This window comes from Fundulus heteroclitus, chromosome 4 (assembly GCF_011125445.2).
Source record: "Fundulus heteroclitus isolate FHET01 chromosome 4, MU-UCD_Fhet_4.1, whole genome shotgun sequence".
Lineage (NCBI taxonomy): Eukaryota > Metazoa > Chordata > Actinopteri > Cyprinodontiformes > Fundulidae > Fundulus > Fundulus heteroclitus.
In genome coordinates this window covers 15,479,796-15,497,508 of record NC_046364.1, presented here as the reverse complement: position 1 = coordinate 15,497,508, position 17,713 = coordinate 15,479,796, and the positions used below count along the sequence as shown (strand labels likewise).

The window sequence follows — 17,713 nt, the reverse complement described above, 5'->3', positions numbered from 1 at the left end:
TGTAGCTATGTAAACACTGTCCCACACAACCTATTCCTTTCAGCTTATGTTAAATTTAAACAAATGCCTTCTAACCTGCGGATCCTGTCCGTTTTGTTTCACCCTCTGCCTTTTCCACTTGTGGTATTTAAATAGGTCATGCTCGGCTATCCTCCTCCAAAAAAACAGACCGAGGATGTCACAAACGGAGAAATGTTTCCACTTGTGCCTTTGGGGAAGTGAACTCTCTTACAAAACACCAGGGTCACAGTGAACCGTAAAACATTACCATCGATTAGGCAAGGGCTGATGAAAGTTAGACGATTAAAACCGTCTCTTTCTTTCCCAGTGTCTACATGTCGACTTGTGGCAGAATACAAAAAATATACATATGTAGGCCCTACACCCATTCAGCTGAGACGAGTTGGGAAGTTCTGTGTAATTTACAACAGATGTGGACATTTGCATGAACAACTTCCTCATTGAAACAAAAATCCTGCTGTAAAAACTGTCTCTGTGCACTTTCAGTACCGAGTGTACTCGTATAATGGTCACTCTGGGGTAAATTAGTCTCATGATTCCAACATCTGTAAATATAAGTCATTACAAATAGAAATACAAGTGAAGTTGGACTTTGTGAACCAAAACCCAGAGTTTTTTTTTTTTCTAGCTGCGGACGGCAGAGGTTAAATCCAGCATGTCACACCACAGCATTTCTCCACCGAAGAGCCCGGACAAAGAAATCTCTTTGTTTTTGCACAGCTGTACAACTTTTCCTGCAAGTCAGTTTCCCAAAAATAATGTAAGACCTTCATTTCTCAGTGTTGTAAAAATCAGTCACAGACCACAATTTTAACACAGTTAAGCTTTAAACTCATGACCAAAACCCTGGTTTATTAATATATTTGAGTTAGGGATGAATAGTAAGCATCCTTAGGAAAAAAAGTCCTGATTTATGAGACAATAAAACATAACCAGATTAATGAATTAAGTCTTCCTATTTTGAGGTAACACACACAACCATTTTCTAAGTTTGAATTTCCAGGTACATTCTATTAGCTTATTGATTTGGACATTTACCAATTCCAGAAGTTATTTTAGTGAGCAGATATATTGACATTTCAAAGTGACAGTTGTCGATTTACAAGTTGACTTTTTAACCTTGTGGTTTGTTCCTGGAAATGGACCGCCTTTTTACAGCTTTTTCGTTCTTAAACACTGAAAGCGCTTTTACACTACAATCCACACACTTATAAATCCCAGTTCAGGGTTAACGGACGGTTCAGGGACACGTCACCATGCGGTGGGGGAAGCTGGACTTAAACCAACACCCTAACTGTTAGATGACTGCTCTTCCTCCAGACCACAACAACCCTTTTATTCAAGGTTTTTCATAAAAGCTAAGGTATTTTTCTAATACTGTTGACTTTATTTTTCTAATTTCCCAGAAGAGCTCATAATTAGATCAGGTAGATATGTTATTTGCAGATAGAAATAGCTCAGAAAATCCTTTCAATAAAATACTTTAGCAAGGCAAGTTTATTGGGCTACATTCATCTCTGGTATGAATCAATTCAGTTGATTCTCCTTACACACATTACTAAGGTAAATAAGCAGAAACTAATCTTGGAATAGTGCTGAGAAATGTTGACGCATTACACAGTATTGTTGCATATACAGCAAAGTGGAAGAAAAACAAAGAGCCGTCTTTCCTCAGTCAGGGCAGGCAGGCAGACTTCCTTTGGCACTTAAATGACTGCATATTTCCTTATTTTGGTTTAGTTGCTTTTGCTGACTTCACTCTTTGGTGACAAGTAGTAAATCCCGCTGCACACAGATAAACACATTAACACAAACCTTGAATCCTTTATTCAGAAATTACGATACAGAGGGAAACATTTGAAAGGCTTCCACACCAGCAACATGAAATAATTTGGATATATTCAAAACTAAGTTAAACATTTCTACCAACAGAGACAGTTTCATTATGAGAACAATAGTGCCACCATGTGGTTATATGACAACATGAACAAACCAGGTGGATTTTGTTTAGTGTACTTTTATTTACAAATGTTTTAATAGAACAGTGTTCATGTATTGTATACATCAATGAGTTATCCCAACAAGCACATTAAACCTTACTAGTAAGCAGAAAATGCTTCAGTACATTATTAAAATGTGTCACATTTTACAGCCTCTGCAGAAGCATCTGAAATATTTACTGCACTGTTGGGAACGCTAGACACAGCACACAGACGCCACAAAATCAATTAAGTAATTAGACAGTTGTAATTCAATTCTTTAATTTATATTTAAATCTACATTTTTGGAATTAAATTAGCAGAAATACAGTTCAGCTTAATGGCATTTACGAGATAAAACCAGCTAGTAATTTAATTTAGTTGTGTATCCCAAGACCCAACATTACAAATCTCATAGTTCTTTGTATGAAAAAGAAAAAAAAGTTCTCTCGTTATGGTGACATTTTCCACAGTTTACTCTTGTATCTGGAGCACAGTGTGTTGGTCACATGTGGGTAGCAGGGGCTAAAACGGAAAGCAGAAAATCAGGTTTCATTGTCAAAACATGATCTTCAAAAACGATTAGGATTCTTTTTTCTGCATATAGAAAGAAATTTAACCTCAAAGACTGCATGTTTATTGACTTGGATACTCTCTCTGATGTACAAACTGGGGTGTTTTCTTTTCCTTACATTAGGTGAACCAGTCAGGGTCAGTCAGTCTTGCAAAGACCAATACTCACACTTGAGTTGGAAATAGCAGTAGTCGCAGTAGGGCCTCCTGTTTTGGATGCGAACCTGGACTCCAGTCTCTGTTCCTCCGAGGTGTCGATGGCAGCCCACACACTGAGAGGAGGATGGAGAAGTGAGAAAGGGATCTGGGCCAATTTAAGATTCCAGCTGATCTGTAATGTCTCAGAATCACTTCAAACTGTCCACCACCTTAGCACACAGCAGATCTTCGTTTCAGTTTGAACATAAGATTGCATGTTTGTCTGCGAGGAACTCTAAATAGCAGAAGGTGAAGTTATTTTACATCTGCTGGCTAATGAACCAATGTAAAAAAATCTCATGCCAGTGGGAGGTTTTACAACTGGCATCTAAAAGTAAGGCATGACAGAATACCGTTATCACCCACAAGGATTAAAAGCTGGAACAGAGAGCATATATCACTTATTTGGGGAGGGCAGACACCACTCTAGATGCTTTAAAGACAATAACGCAGAAACTATCATGCAGGCAAAGATGAGAACAGACTACAGATGCAAAGCTTCTGATTTCATTGAATGCAAGATTAGTCACATTAGTATAAAAAAAACTCACAAGCTTCCCAATATAAGCCCCCAAGAAGAAAGCAGGCAGTGTTACCCAGTGATCAATTTTCTTAGGAGAACAAGGATTTTGTGACCACACCCTAACCAGGTCATAACGTCTCACCTGGAAACAGGTCAGGTGGAAACAGAGACTAAGGGTCTCTATGACCATGGCTGCCCCACTACCCAGGGCACGCTCACACACACAGCAAGTCCTCCTGCCACTGACCATCCTGGGGCACCACATGTAAACATGTCAATAGGCCACCATGTGGGAAAAGGCAGAGGGCGAAAGAAAAAAAAAAAAAAAAAAAAAAAAAACACTCGCACAAGAATGAAGGTAGAAAAAAATATATAAAACTACATGAATTGTGTACCTGGCATGATGAGAGGACTCTGTGTTTATATTTCTCTGAAATGATATTGATCCAGTGCTGTAGCGTGAGGAGGGATTCCTACTCAGAGCGCCGTAAACTCCGGCAGATGAATGGGGGCGAGGGTAAGTGAATGTTGCAGCACAGTCTGGGGACTGATGTAGGATATCCAGATTGTCCAGAGACTCGTATCTATGGAAACAGTTACAAAAACATAAAAAAAAGAAGAGAAAATAAGTAAACAGCCAAGATGTACTGCTCGCTTAAACCTTAGTCTGGAGTTACCTCTTCATGGAAATGCCAACATCGATTGGCTCCTTGTGAAAACTGCCGCTGCGTTGACGTATCCAGCTGTTGTCAGTCAGAAGCTGAGTCCTTTTCTTCATCTCCTCCAAAATCTGCTGTCTCTGTCTCTCAGCCTTTGACACAGTCAGTCCTCTCTTCCTTGGATCAACAAAACCTAGCAGAATTTGGGGGAGTTAGTAGAGTGCATTTTCAGAGCAAAAAGAAAAATTTAACAGTAAGCTAAACTAACTTCTTGTCTGTCTGTGGGTTCCAGATAAAGCTGGCGTAGACATGGACATTGCCCTGTTAGAAAAATGCAAAGAATAAGAAATTTGCCATTTATGAATCAAACTCCACATTTGTGTTAATTTGTTTGTGTGAAGATATTTTGAGTATAAATTTTGTGCAGCAAACGCTAAAATAAAAGTTAGCCAACCCTTACAGCTTTAAAGAAAAAAAAGAATGCAGCAAGTCAGAAGAATTACGTTATCTCTTTTTTCTAAAGTGAAATATTCTGTGTTCAGGAGCAGGAGGGTAAAGCGAGGGTGCGATATTAAGTGGAAACTGGGGTAAACTTGTCCAGACCTGTGCGCATGGGACAGCTGAGCGAAACCATGGGAGCCCTCAGCCCTGATGTTCAGCATTAGGAGCAAATAAAAAGGCCCAGCCAAAGCACAAGATGACCCAGCAATGACAGAAAGAAGCACATCTTAGAACATGCAATGTTTGTCACTTTTGAAACCCCAAAAACCCTTGAAATAAATCTTGTTTACCAATCCTTCTCTGTAATCATGTTATTCTGATTTAGTTCTGCCTTTTTCTGATCTTCTCTGCCAAGGTTCAGCTTCTCTTTCGTTTCCTTCGTCAGTCCATTGACATAAAGCTGCGAAGTGGCAAACGTCTCACGGCTGCTGCCCACCTCAGCCGTGTTCTCCTACGAGTTTGAGAAAACATCTTGATATAGATTAGTACATTAAGATTGTTAAATTTTCTGAACTGAATAAATAATGAGTCTTATAGTAATGATATGCTTGTCATAAATATTTCTCAAATTTAGATACCAGGTTTAATATTCATTTAATTTTATTTTTATTCAACCTTTATTTAAACATGTAATCCCATAGAGAAGTTCTCATTTACAAGAGAGACCTGTTTTTTTAGCATCAAGAAGCACAATAGTAGGATATGGGAATGTAGAGCAAGCATACCTTCTGACTCAGTGATGGTATAGTGCTAGTTTACAATTTTGCTTTTTATGAATACACTATAATTACAGAGAGTATCAGGACTGTACCCTCAGGATCTCGCTTTCCATTGCATCCTGTTGTGCCCTTTGCCACTCTGCCTCCAGCTTCTCTTGATCTCGCCGGTATTGTTCCTAAAGGATAAAAATCAAAAAGAACTGCATTTCTTCAACACAGACACTAGACTCTTTGTTTTGTTATCCTGTGATGGTATTACAGCATTTACCTGCAGGAGGCGCTCTTGCTCTTCCTGCCACTTCTCCTGACGCCTGCGATCCTCCTCATGGTCCCAAGACCAGCTGGATGAGGATGGGTTGAGGGAGGGCACCTGGATCTGGAAGTGTCAAAACAGAAGAGTGCAATTTTCAAATCATCTGGATGTTCACATGAACTCAACAAAACTACATTTTTTTTTGCATGGCCAGACTTAAGTAACTTACGTCAGAAATTGCCGACTCTGATCCTCCTGCATGAGAGGATCATAGATCAGCAAAAACACCACAGTTCTTTCAGATAATAAAAGCAAGTGCAGCATGATATTCAGTAGATTGAACAGACACCATGCAACGACTGGGGATACCTTAGAAAGCTGAATTTATATTTCACAATGCACACATTCCCCTTGTTATTCCCTTAGGCTGCATCTAAGACACAAATTCAAAATAAAAACTGAACAGCTTTGCTTTGTGCTGCAGTACCTTCTGGAGGCCAAAACATAGATTCTAAATTGGTTGGAAGAAATGTTTTCCCATATACATATCTACCAGGAGGAATGTGTAAAATAACTTGTTGGTAGCTGGAACTGAATCCTGAAAGCAAGGCTGCTTTTGAATCAGCACACCAATGTATCCGCAGCCTGAAGATGGCACAATGAAAACACTCGGAATAGAAACTGTTCAAGCACAGAACAAAAACCACACGAAATGGCATTCATCTGTCATTCTGACAAATTCCAAACCATTTGGTTTACTTGCTGATGCTCAACAAATGGTGGCTTTGCAGACTTTAGCATCAAGCAAGCTGCTCAAAATAAACACAAACTCAACACAGAGCAAACATTTACCACACAAGTAAACCCATGAGCTGATTCCTGCAAAGCCTGAGGAGAGAAGCCATTGTAGGAGAAACGTCAGGTAAAGCAACAATCGCAGATGTCCACATGGTCATTTTACATAACCAGAATATGGCCATTAACATATGGTTGATTTTCCCATATAATATGTAATTGTAAAATAAAGCAGTCAATTACAGACCACGGTACAGCTTTGCAGACTTGTAGTAGCACATTATTAAATTAAAAAAGACAGGAACAGTTGCATCAGTCCTGTGTTTGTTTGGTTACATCAAGTGCTCTGCACAGACGAGCACTATTTTGCCGCAATTTGCAAGATACTTTAATGTAAAAATAATGCATTATGAAAGTTATTTAATTCCAAACATCATCATTACAGACACTATTTGCCCTGTTTCAGATTTTGAGCAGCAGCAGTCCCATGTTAGCCTATGTAGCCATCAATGTAAACAAAAAGCAGTTAAAGAAGCTAATAAAGCAAAGCAAACGCCTTCCAAGCAGGATGCACAAAGCCCTTGGTACTATTAGTTTTACCTTTCTGCGTGAAAAACTCTTCCCTCTTTTTCTGATTTTCTCTAGTTATATTATTTTCTGAATGAAAAAAAAGAGTGAGTTATATGGGAAAAGGAGCCTGCATTTAAAATTGTTGTGTATAACCGCTACCTTTATGTCTGGCCTTTGTAGCGTTACCAGAAAAGACCCCAACGGTGGCCTTTTCTTGGGTTACCTGGGAGGATGAAAGAACACAGTAAGTGCAAATAATAGGACAGCTTAAAGGCTATATTCTGAAAAGAGAGTGTAAGAATACACTTACATCATCTGTCTGCCCGTTAAGTTGGGATTCCTGTATGTCTGCTTGTACTGTAGAGGCTGCATTGTTGGCATGGTGATCGGAGCGACCTATTAAAACAGGTGCTGCAGAGGTGAGATTGAGGGTCAACTTGCTCTGTCCTGACTGGTTGGGATGACTTCCTTTATTTGTCCCCCAATCTGGAAAAAAAATAAAAAATAAAAATGCTTGAAAAACCCTCCCAAAAAAAACAAAGCTTTTTAAAATCTTATGAAAAAATAATTCCAAATTTCTGTAGAGACCAAATCATTATCACCATTACTGGTACATTATATTACCATCCACGCCATAACGGCGAATGTCCATGGTTAGATTGCCAGTTTGTAGGGAGGATGCTATTTTATCCTTCCACTGACTGTAGGTCATGCGTGCAACTGCAACGCCATCAACCGTCACAACCTCATCGTCCACACACAGCTGGCAGTGCTCTGCCGGACTGCCTGTGAGACGTCAGGAAAAAGAAAGAAAAACATGAGATGACAGAAATTTCATCCAATTTAAAAAGGAGGATTTTTTTCTATAAAGCAGAAAGAAAGTTAAAGCAGCTCACTACTTCCTTAATTTGACAAGTAGGCAAGTAAACTAAACTACAAAGCAACAAGTAAGTGACACCTGTGCTGCATCTTCATTATTCATGGAGTTGGAACAAACTTTCATGATCAGGGTCGGACATTTAACAGTTTTGTAAACAAAAAATAAAATGCATATATATTACAGTCTAGCCTTCCAGCAATATCAAATTTTCCTCCCAAATTGACCCACAAACATTTCTCAGTGCATTGTAAACATTTGTCTTCCCTGCGATCAGACTAAAGCTGCTATGTTTTATAGTTTGGTTGTAAAAAAGCAGCTGAGAAGGAAAAAAGCTATATGTACAATCTGTCATGACTTTCCCCTCATCTCAAAGACAAAATCTAATCTTAATACCATTTGACTCAAACTGTAAATGTACTGTCATAGTGGTAAAACATCAACAAGCCAGGATTAATATAAAAAAAAAAGTCTTACCTGGTTGAATGTATTTTATTCTCACCCCTGTGGAGTCCCAGTGAGTTTGGAAGCCAAAGTCTGGTAAGCTGTTCGGTCTTAGAGTCAGGCTCACTCTCATGTCACTGTGATCAACCTAAACACACACGCAGGTAAACGTGACACCCTGTGATCCAATGTCCTGCACTTCCAGGTAGAAATTAGAAACCTGCTACGAGTGTACAATGGATACACAGAACATTTTTATTTTACAAATGCTTCTTCAGCACTAGATCCATGAATTTGGTTAATGCCAAATTTACACAGAATTGCTTGCTCAGCAAACATTTAATCCAATTATGAAAGGAAAATATTTCATTTGGAATCATTAAACATATGCAAAAAAGAATAAAAATAAACTTTTGACAAGATTAAAGTCAAGCCAACCAATAAGTGCTTGATGATGAAATAAAGCATCTGAGCAAATTTAACAACCTAATTAGCTGTTATTCATGGCCATGCGGTTTAATATACTGCTCCAACAAAAGCACAGCTCAACAAAAACTTGTTAATGATTATCCGCTTCCTTCAAGTGTCCAGCAAAGGTAGTAAGCCAATTATAAGTTATAATTCACTAGATTTTTTTCACTCCCTTTATAAGCCTAATAAAATACATGCAGCTCATGTGGCAACAAAGAAAAGTGAGGCACTAAAAGTCACACTGTCAGATTTTTTTTTTTTTTTTTTTTTTTTTTTAAAAACGCTCTATGAACAAAATTGCCCAGGGTAGATAAGACAAGTAAACAGCATCTCTGGGTGTAAAAACACTAAATACAAGTAAAGCAACAAGCTACAAACATCTTTTTTTAAAAACACAAGTGGCATTACTGCCTCTTAAACTGTAATTTTTTTTGCTGCACTTATGTTAAAATCCAACTTAAAGCAGGGGAAATAAATGTAAGATATTCATGTCTAAAGAGGCTAAAACGTGTTTAATAATAAAAATAGAAGTAAGCTGCTGCGAGATAAACAGTTGGTCGACATAATTATCCACTTAGGTGCCATTAGACCAGAACAGTTAAGGAGGCACAACATGAATTAAAGAGACTGCTGTCACACTTTTAACAGTATTGAAGATCATTTCTTTGAAAACACACACTGGCAAAGCTGCCGTTTATAAAGTGGCACCAGCTGGCCAAAGTTAAAATGACATTAGAGCACATTAACTCTGCCTTTAGGCTTTACAGACTTCAATGCAGTCTGATTTTATTAGAGTCAATTGAACTTTTGTCTATGGTTTGAAAGCATTAAAATATTTAAAATATTCTGAAATATTCATTTTAGGATGCCCTACAGGAAGCATGAGTTTATTTTGGTACATTCCTACTATACCTAACTGCAGAGTAATACTACTAACTTCCCATGTACATAATTATAATGTGCATGCGATATAGAAGTTGTATCACAGTATTGTCATCAATTAAGACATAGCCTGGGCATTAAATGAGAATGAAACTCATTTTCATTATAAATGAAAATTAGTCGCTATTGCCTACTTGACAATTACTCAGGCTTCTTTTTTTCCACCCTTAAAACTTCAAAGGAAAAAAAAGGCAAACTCTTTGTGCTTCTTTTACACATTATGTAATTTATCTAAATTTCAGAAATTACTAACATAATTTCTCTTGAAAATTTGAACCTCAATCTCAAAGCTTGTTTTCAAAATGATTTTGGTAGGATGCATCGTTTGATAAGTCATACTGCAATAGCAAGCAAAATTTTATTTGGGTATTAACTTTTATATAGTGCAAATTCTTGTAACACTTGTAATCTTTACAAAGTCAATTCAATCAAATTATATAGACCAAAAAATTTTAAAAATGTTCTAAGGAAACCCAGCAGCTTGCACCGAGTCATTGCCTTGCAGCATTCACTGAAGAAAGAATGTGTAGCCAAAGTGGCCAGTGGCTTGCATTGTGCCATTGACACAAAGCATGCATGTAGCAACAGTGGAGAGGAAAAGTCCCTTTAACAGAAAGAAACCTCCAGCAAAACCTGGCTCAGTGTGAAAAGCCATCTGCCACAGCTGACTGGGTGTTTGACAAGACAGATGGCTTAGTTGTTAAATGCCCGTTATGTCCATTATCGCTGCGCTTCACCCAGTTGTAGCTGAGTGGGTGATCAGGCTTCTCAGCCCTGGAGTAGGAGGCCTCCATTTACCTCAGCAATTCAATCAGATGATAAGTGTTATTATTGGGTTTATTTTATGTTTTAACTGTAAGCATGTCAATATGCTACCCATTTTTACTAGGGCAATAGTTTAAAATCTTTTTAAACATTAAAAGCTTGAAGGTCAAAAGATTATTTAAAAACATTTTTATAGTAAATATATAAAAATTATTTTAAAAGCAACTAATTCAGTTACATTTTAAATATTTTATGGAGGATCATTAATAAAGATAGTGACAGCACAAGGCATTAAAGAGCCGTTCAAAAGTGTGTAAACAAGAACAGGTGAGTCAAAATATTTTTTACAAGCAACTGAAGTGATAATTGTGATTAGTCGACTAATTGGAAAAATTATCGATAGATTAGTCGACAATGAAATTAACCATGAGTTGCAGACCATCTAACAGTGCTTCTCATTTTTGGGGGGTTTCTGAGAGGGTAGTGACGGCCTAGCTCCACAGGTGGCCGTGTCCAGGCTCTGAAGTATAGCCACTTTTCCATCACAAACCCAACGATTTAAAGGGCTTAGGCTTTTTGTGTTTCCATTTGCTAAGAGCCATTTATGTAAAACGGGTCATGATGAGTGGTGAAGTTGTGAGGAGAACTGCAGTACCACTCTGTTGCAGTGAGTGGCGGCAAAAAGGCAGCATAGGTCATAGGCTCACAGCAACATTCGCCACTTTCCCAAGACAATAACTCCAGAACGAGCGTTACTTTTCAGGAAGTCACCAATAACAGAAGTCGCTTTTTTGGAAAGAGGTCGCTGGATGGGTCTAAAAAAGGCGCTAAATATAGCGAGAGATTCGCTAAATTGGCAGCAGTGACCAGGTGCTTCCTCAGATTAGAAGGCATTGTACTTTGCCTCAAACATTGCAGCGAGTGTAATCTGCAGTGCATTTTGAAACGCTGAGCCATACTTTCCAGCGCTGTCAGCTATGCTTTGTTGACTGAGCTAGCAGCTACTAACATCATTACGCTGTTGTGCGTGCAACGCTGAGTTCATGTTCAGCATGAAAAATCCCTCACTCTTCCACTCCCTCAGTGTCAAAGTGATGCGTTCAGGTACCGAAACACGGCATCGTTAGATTTCATGTGAACCGGTACCCAATAGTACCGACGGGATTCGGTTGGTGCCTATAAAAGTAACGAATTCAATACCCATCCCCCTTTGTAACTGTTCAATTTGAGTGCACTATTTTTCAAACCGAACACAAAAATACTTCAGTGAATTGTGTAACGAATTAAGTATTAACTGATAAAGTTTATTTTTTCCTCAATAGTTGTACGCTATACATTCCTCCCAGATGAATAGGAAAATTAGAAAATTTTATATTTGAAGTCCACCGTAGGGATGGTGACGATTGTGTACACAAATACATTTTAGTTTTCGCCATCATAATACAACATACCTTTGAGAGGTCAGGACTTGCATTATATCCAAGAGCCAAGCTTTTGTTGTGGCAAGACTGCTGCTTTGTATAAGGCTGAGGATGCATCTGGGTGGAGCGCCGACCATTCACTTCCTCCTTCTGTCCTGTAGCATTCTGCCTCGCCTGGTTGGCTTTCTTCTGCCTAACTGAGGCCTGATACTGACCCCTCAGATGAGCCGCCGCAGTCTGTCTTTTAAGAGATGGTTTGGTGGACGAAGGATGTGACTGCTGAGTGTTAAACATCAAACTCTGACAATCATCAGCCTAGAGATGAAAAACACGATCACACAGAGAATCAGGTATATTGGATTGGATTACTGCACAGCAGCTTCAAATATGTAAAAAGAGAAAGGCATTATCAATGTGGCCAAAGTATAATGTTCAGGCTTTCTAATGAACTTGACAGGTTTTTCTCCTAATTTATGAGGGCAATTAATACTAGAGGCACCATGAGTGATAGAGAAAAGCACACAAATTGCTGTCACAAAACCAACTTTAACTAATTTAAAGAAGAGTTTCGTTCACATACATCTTCAGTAATAGCATGCCATTCTGTAATGTCTAACTTTGCATGTTAGATTTAAAAAAAAAATATTTAGTGAAAGGTATTTGGGAACGACATCCCAAGACTCGAGGGGATATGTTCCCTGTATGAAAGAAATCTATTGGCTGAAATCTATTTGCCAAATTTTCTTTGCCAATGTCAAACAGCTTATTCTGCAACCGACTTGTTTGGTTTCTTTACTAGACTTGAGGATTGAAGAACCAAAACTCTGACAATGTAACAATTTATTTATGCAATAAACAAGCAGCATCTGTTGTGGGTTGCACAGTCATACACAACCACAAAGGCCTTTATGCTCATCCTAGTCACCAGGTTCATCACACTTTTGAGGGATGGCATCCAAGCTTTTCAGCCCACGTTTGTCAAAAGATAGCTAGTGTGTTGTGTTTGTAGCTTGCTAGATGAAGCAGATCCCTTGTGTTTTGAGAGTTTAGGTTAGGACTGCAGGCAGGTCATGTCATCCTCTCCCCTTCCCAAATTTTGGAAATGGCATGTGTTAAATTCCACTCCCAGGGGGCCGGTATTATGGTGCGTTCCCTTTGCCTTGGCGGTCAGCACAAACAAGTTGCAAATTACGTCATGTCCGCCTCTTCCAATTCCAATTTCCCTTGTCATGGGGGGGGGGGGGGGGGGGGGACATGAAAGCGCGCACTATTACAACAATAATTACTATAACTGTTCTAGTTGGTATATTGTGCAAATAAACAGAGCTGAAATATCCCATCTGATTAAAAGGTAAAAAATTAAAAGGTAGCACCTGTACGACTGACTAAATGTTACATAAATACTCGAGAGCTGCTATAAACAATCAAAGCAGCCATTATGAATACAGGATTCGGGTACCACCCTGATGCACCGAGTTTTCTGACTCGTAATGTCGACTTTAGGGGCATTTCCAATTAAATTCCGACCACTGAGGAAAAAATGGAAAGCACTATTAATATCTTGGTAGATAATTGAGTGTGGCCTATAAGAGTGGAGATGTGAGATTGCCATATGTTGCAAAATCACATCTTGCTTTCTCTCTGCATTATCTTTCCCTACAATGATGAAAAGCCTAATTTTTTCCAAAAGGAAGATGCTGCCCCAAACCATCGCACTGCCTCCAACAAAAGCTGTTTGGCAATAGGAGGAATTGGCAGGTTTTTCATGGGCAACAACCCACATACTTAACCTACAAATGGCATTTTCTTACAAATGTGGACCAGGGGAAATAAACAGGCTTTCCAATGGTATAAAAGTTAATGCCAAGAAACACTGCCACAAATATAATTGACCAAACTATTATTTAATTTAATTTTTTATTTTATTTTATTTTTAAATCAACCTTGGTCCTCAAGACCCACTGTCCTGCATGTTTTAAGTGCTTCCCTGCCTCCACACACCTGATTCAAGTAAATGGATGATGTACAAGTCTCTGGGGCCTTTGGTAGCTGAAATATCTAAGGCCGACTTCACACTGATTATGTTGCTTGTACGCTTCATCCTTTCCATACAAAATGTGCCACGCAGCAATCCAAACTGGATGTTCATGCATCCAGATGGTCTCATACAGCTGGTAAAACATGCAGAACAGTGGGACCTGAGTACCAGGGTTGAATATGGTTATACAAATGGGGCCCAATCAATAGCTTTTTTTTTTAAGCCAGTTATGCATTTAATATCAAACACCCATAAATCAGTCTAGTACAGAGGTATTAGTTTTTTTTGGGGGTTTTTTTTGTTTGTTTTTTTTAAACAGTAAACTTACACTGTATTGTCTTGGTAGTGAGGACATTCTGCTTGGCTTTGCCTCAAATGGTTTGGCTGTGACCGCGGAAGAGAGACGAGTGGATCCCTCAGACCGACGGTACCCACGAGGAAGGCTGGCAGAGCTGGACCATGCTGTATTTCTGGACAAAGACTTTGAGATCCCTGCAGACTCCTGCTGATAGGCTGCTCCATCTTGAGCTGAATCCAGGTATGCTTTTGGGGTTAGAGGATTTGACCAATCAGATCCAGTTCCATCAACACCTGACTGACCAACTGCATTTGGAGAAAAGGTTCTCTCTTTCGGATCAAAGCTGAATAGATATGAAGCTGGATTGTTTCTCCAATTGGCTTCTTTAGTATCAAACAGTTCTGGCTGTGCAAGTTTAACAGGTGAGGAGATGTGGTTTGGCAAAACACTTTGCGCCTGTCCAGATGTGGAATTAAAGGTAAACTGGCTGCCCACAGCTTTTACTTGGGTTTGAGAGGTGAAAGCTTGGTGTGGAGAAGGTGTAGTAACTCCTCCTTTTCCACCTGATACCAAAGAAGCAAAGTAGGGCCCCTCTCCCATGAAGGACCCACCAGAATCAGGCTTGGCTCCCAGTTGAGACCCCTGCATAGACATGTCGAAACAGGCTACATATTTTAACTGGTTTTACTTAAAATCCATTTATGTTAAGTCAAAGAATTACAATAAATGAAGAAACAGGGAATTGTTATGATCAAAGTTAAAAATATGTCTCTAATCTCACCTGAGAATGGCTTTGGGAGATTAAAGGGGCTTCAGTGGCATAGCTGCTGGTCAAATGACCTCGATTATGTGGTCTGAGATTAGAGCTCAGAGGTTTGGCTGGAGAAACAGAGTAAGGTCTGGGAGAGGAACTGTGCCACCATGATGACTGGTCTCTGAAATAAATAAAAATGACCAAATATGGAATTAAATTTGAATTTACATAAAGCTCATTTCAGTTGCAATAGAATTTGCCATTTAAACAAAGTTGCCTACTGTATGAGGTGTTCACATACCTCTTTATGGGCCCTCCTTGTGCTTCATCACCCTCATAATTTGTCACAGACCCATTGGTCGTCCGTTTGAAGATATGCTCCCTTTCAAATGACCTCCTATACAGTTCAGACTTTGTGCTCCTGCGTCGATTCTTCCACCTGGTCAAGTCCTGAAGCAAACACACAAGTCAAATACCACATTTGCTGCTTGCATTCAACAAAAATTTTTGGTGACCAATATTTCATGAAAAACCTCAATGTTGATTTTGGGAAAAGACAAGTCTTTGTTGAGAAGTATTCAGATGTTTTACATCCATCCAACCATTTAAAAAAGTCTGAAGTTCAATTTATGCAGTGTGATGAAAAGACAAACTACACTGCAATGGAAAAAAAAGAGCTAATATAGAATTAAAAATGAGACGCTGTCAAAATTGACTTACATCCTGCCACTGAGCTTCACTGTCCCTGGCAGCTACGCTATAGTTCCTTTCAATCTCTTGATTCCAGTCCCTCGGCAGGCTGGAGTCTTGGCCTTTATCAGAAATGGCATTTCCATTTGAAACTTTACGCACAGGATACACCATAGGGATGTCACTGAGGGATTTGCTCCTGGTTCAGAGAGACAAAAAGAGAAAGGATGCTGAAATATTGATGACAGAAAAAAATATTGGTTGTGGTTCTGACCATGAACAGCTAAAATATTTGAGAAAATACACACTTGCGACAAATTTGAATGTTTTACAAAAGACGTTTAGACAATGTTTCCCCTAATGCTTTAGTGTTTTTTTTTTGACAGGCAATGTATGTTTTCTTTTTTGTTTTTGCACTTTTCTGGACCACTGATTTATATTAAACAGGTTTACTACTGAATAAAAAGTGACTAACATGATGCAGCAGAGCAAGAATGATTCCGATTTCTTACACAACAATAAGCATGACCAGCATATTTGACAGCAGCACTTAATGACAACAGATCGTAGCTATGCCAGTTGTAAAAGCATGTTGAGCATACAAACACAACAAATGGGTAGCAAAGTGCAAGCGGGGGAGTAGCATGCCAGTCAAATACTGCGGGCACTTAAACAGATGTTGCTGTCTGCATAACAGCCATAACTTGTACAGTAACAAGTTATGGCTGTTATTATGTATAGCATGTCCGTAAGCAATGGAGGATGTCAGATGTGAGCTCTAAATAAGTTACAGCAGCATTTAGCAGGCGGCGTAATCACAACAGCAGCACAAGTTGAGGGGAGGAAAAGAGACCGATTACAAACAGTGCTGAGGTCTGGCATAAATCCTGCTGTCAATCGTCTGTCCGGAAAATTAACAGGAGGGATGTAAACTCAGCACTCTATTGTAAGAAGGGCCAAATAAGGTTTCCAACCAAGTTCTCATAGCAAAGCACAAATAGACAAAAACATACCCAAATGAAGCAGCAAGAAAAGCTGAAAATGGACAGGTTTGCTCCAATCCAAGTACAATTTTGACTCACCAAATCCAGCCAGGGTTGACCTGAACTGGTGTCTCAGGCCTGATTTGGGTTTGATATGCTCTACAGAACCAGAAAAAAATATTAATGAATACTAATTTGCTCCCAGATCTGAGGCCGTTTTAACCTCAAATGAAACCATTTTTTGACAAAAACTAAGAGGAATAAGTTGTACACACCACAACACCACTGGTTTTGAATGCAAATGAATTCCAAGACAGAAACGATGGCAAAATTAACCGGTTTAACATATTGTGCAGATATGAATTAGTCTGACAGTTCATTAGCCCACAGTGACAATTTATTTCCACACCTATGTCACCCAATAGCAATCTGGAAAACACTGCTGACAGAAAGCTGTTAGTTTTAACATGTTTCCATTATGGCTACAACGATGAAGCAATGCATGAGTCATGTTTAGTAATTGCTAACAAATGAGTCAGTAGTAAAAACATCCTGCTAGTAAAAACATCCTTACATTATCAGCACCATAAATGAAAGTGCAAAAATCTCATTACGTCACAAAACACAGCACAATCACAACCTAAATGTTATCAGAACCAAGACTGTCAGTAATGTGCTACATAAGAGATGCTACAATCAGGGCATAGTATGTCAAAGCTGAAGGCAGATGTTCCATGTAGTGTGCAATTAGAAATGTGGGTGTGAATCAGAGTCAAAGCTCAGGTTTAGAAAGCTTGTCTTCAATCTCGTTTGGAGGCTTTCCAGAAGTGGCAGAGCCATCTTGCACCATAGCAGGTGTCAGACGCCGGGAAGTGTTGTCCAACTCTTCAGCAAAAACAGCCAAAGGTTTCTGGCTACAATTAAAGACACAAAAGAGTTGCATGAAACAAGTTTAAAACTAAGTATTCATAGGAGAAAAAAAAAAAAGTCAAAGAATAAGTTAATTTACAGAATACAGCTATTTTGGGTTATGTACACATTCTTGCAATCTGTTAATTGCTACACACATGCGCTTGGCAAAAGGCAGTTTGTGTTTTTGTGGCAAAGTTTAGCTGACTTCCATTTCTGTACAACTATAGCAAAACACTTTGCTGTCTAAGTGTTATTTTAGCATTAAAAGGGTTAATTGCATCTTAATGCTTACCAATACAGATGAATTTAACCCGAAACCCTTCAAAG

At 38.9% G+C, this 17,713-nt stretch overlaps 1 protein-coding gene across 7 annotated transcripts in view; it reads right to left on the bottom strand.

Annotated features, from left to right (window-relative positions):
* Positions 1–1,833: 1,833 nt before the first annotated feature.
* Positions 1,834–17,713, bottom strand: part of lmo7b (LIM domain 7b) — a gene marked incomplete at its 5' end in the record, with an annotated part of 28,844 nt that continues 12,964 nt past the window's right edge. Inside the window, 23 exon segments of one of the 7 annotated variants that reach the window (XM_036136144.1) lie at positions 1,834–2,525; positions 2,743–2,845; positions 3,437–3,545; positions 3,690–3,878; positions 3,972–4,146; positions 4,222–4,274; positions 4,557–4,601; positions 4,745–4,905; positions 5,266–5,349; positions 5,442–5,549; positions 5,656–5,681; positions 6,279–6,314; positions 6,822–6,878; positions 6,951–7,014; positions 7,102–7,277; positions 7,416–7,577; positions 8,146–8,260; positions 11,742–12,026; positions 14,078–14,689; positions 14,829–14,982; positions 15,103–15,251; positions 15,522–15,690; positions 16,574–16,633. In XM_036136144.1, coding sequence (XP_035992037.1) covers positions 2,506–2,525; positions 2,743–2,845; positions 3,437–3,545; positions 3,690–3,878; positions 3,972–4,146; positions 4,222–4,274; positions 4,557–4,601; positions 4,745–4,905; positions 5,266–5,349; positions 5,442–5,549; positions 5,656–5,681; positions 6,279–6,314; positions 6,822–6,878; positions 6,951–7,014; positions 7,102–7,277; positions 7,416–7,577; positions 8,146–8,260; positions 11,742–12,026; positions 14,078–14,689; positions 14,829–14,982; positions 15,103–15,251; positions 15,522–15,690; positions 16,574–16,633 — 3,112 coding nt within the window. 7 annotated transcript variants of the gene reach the window in all.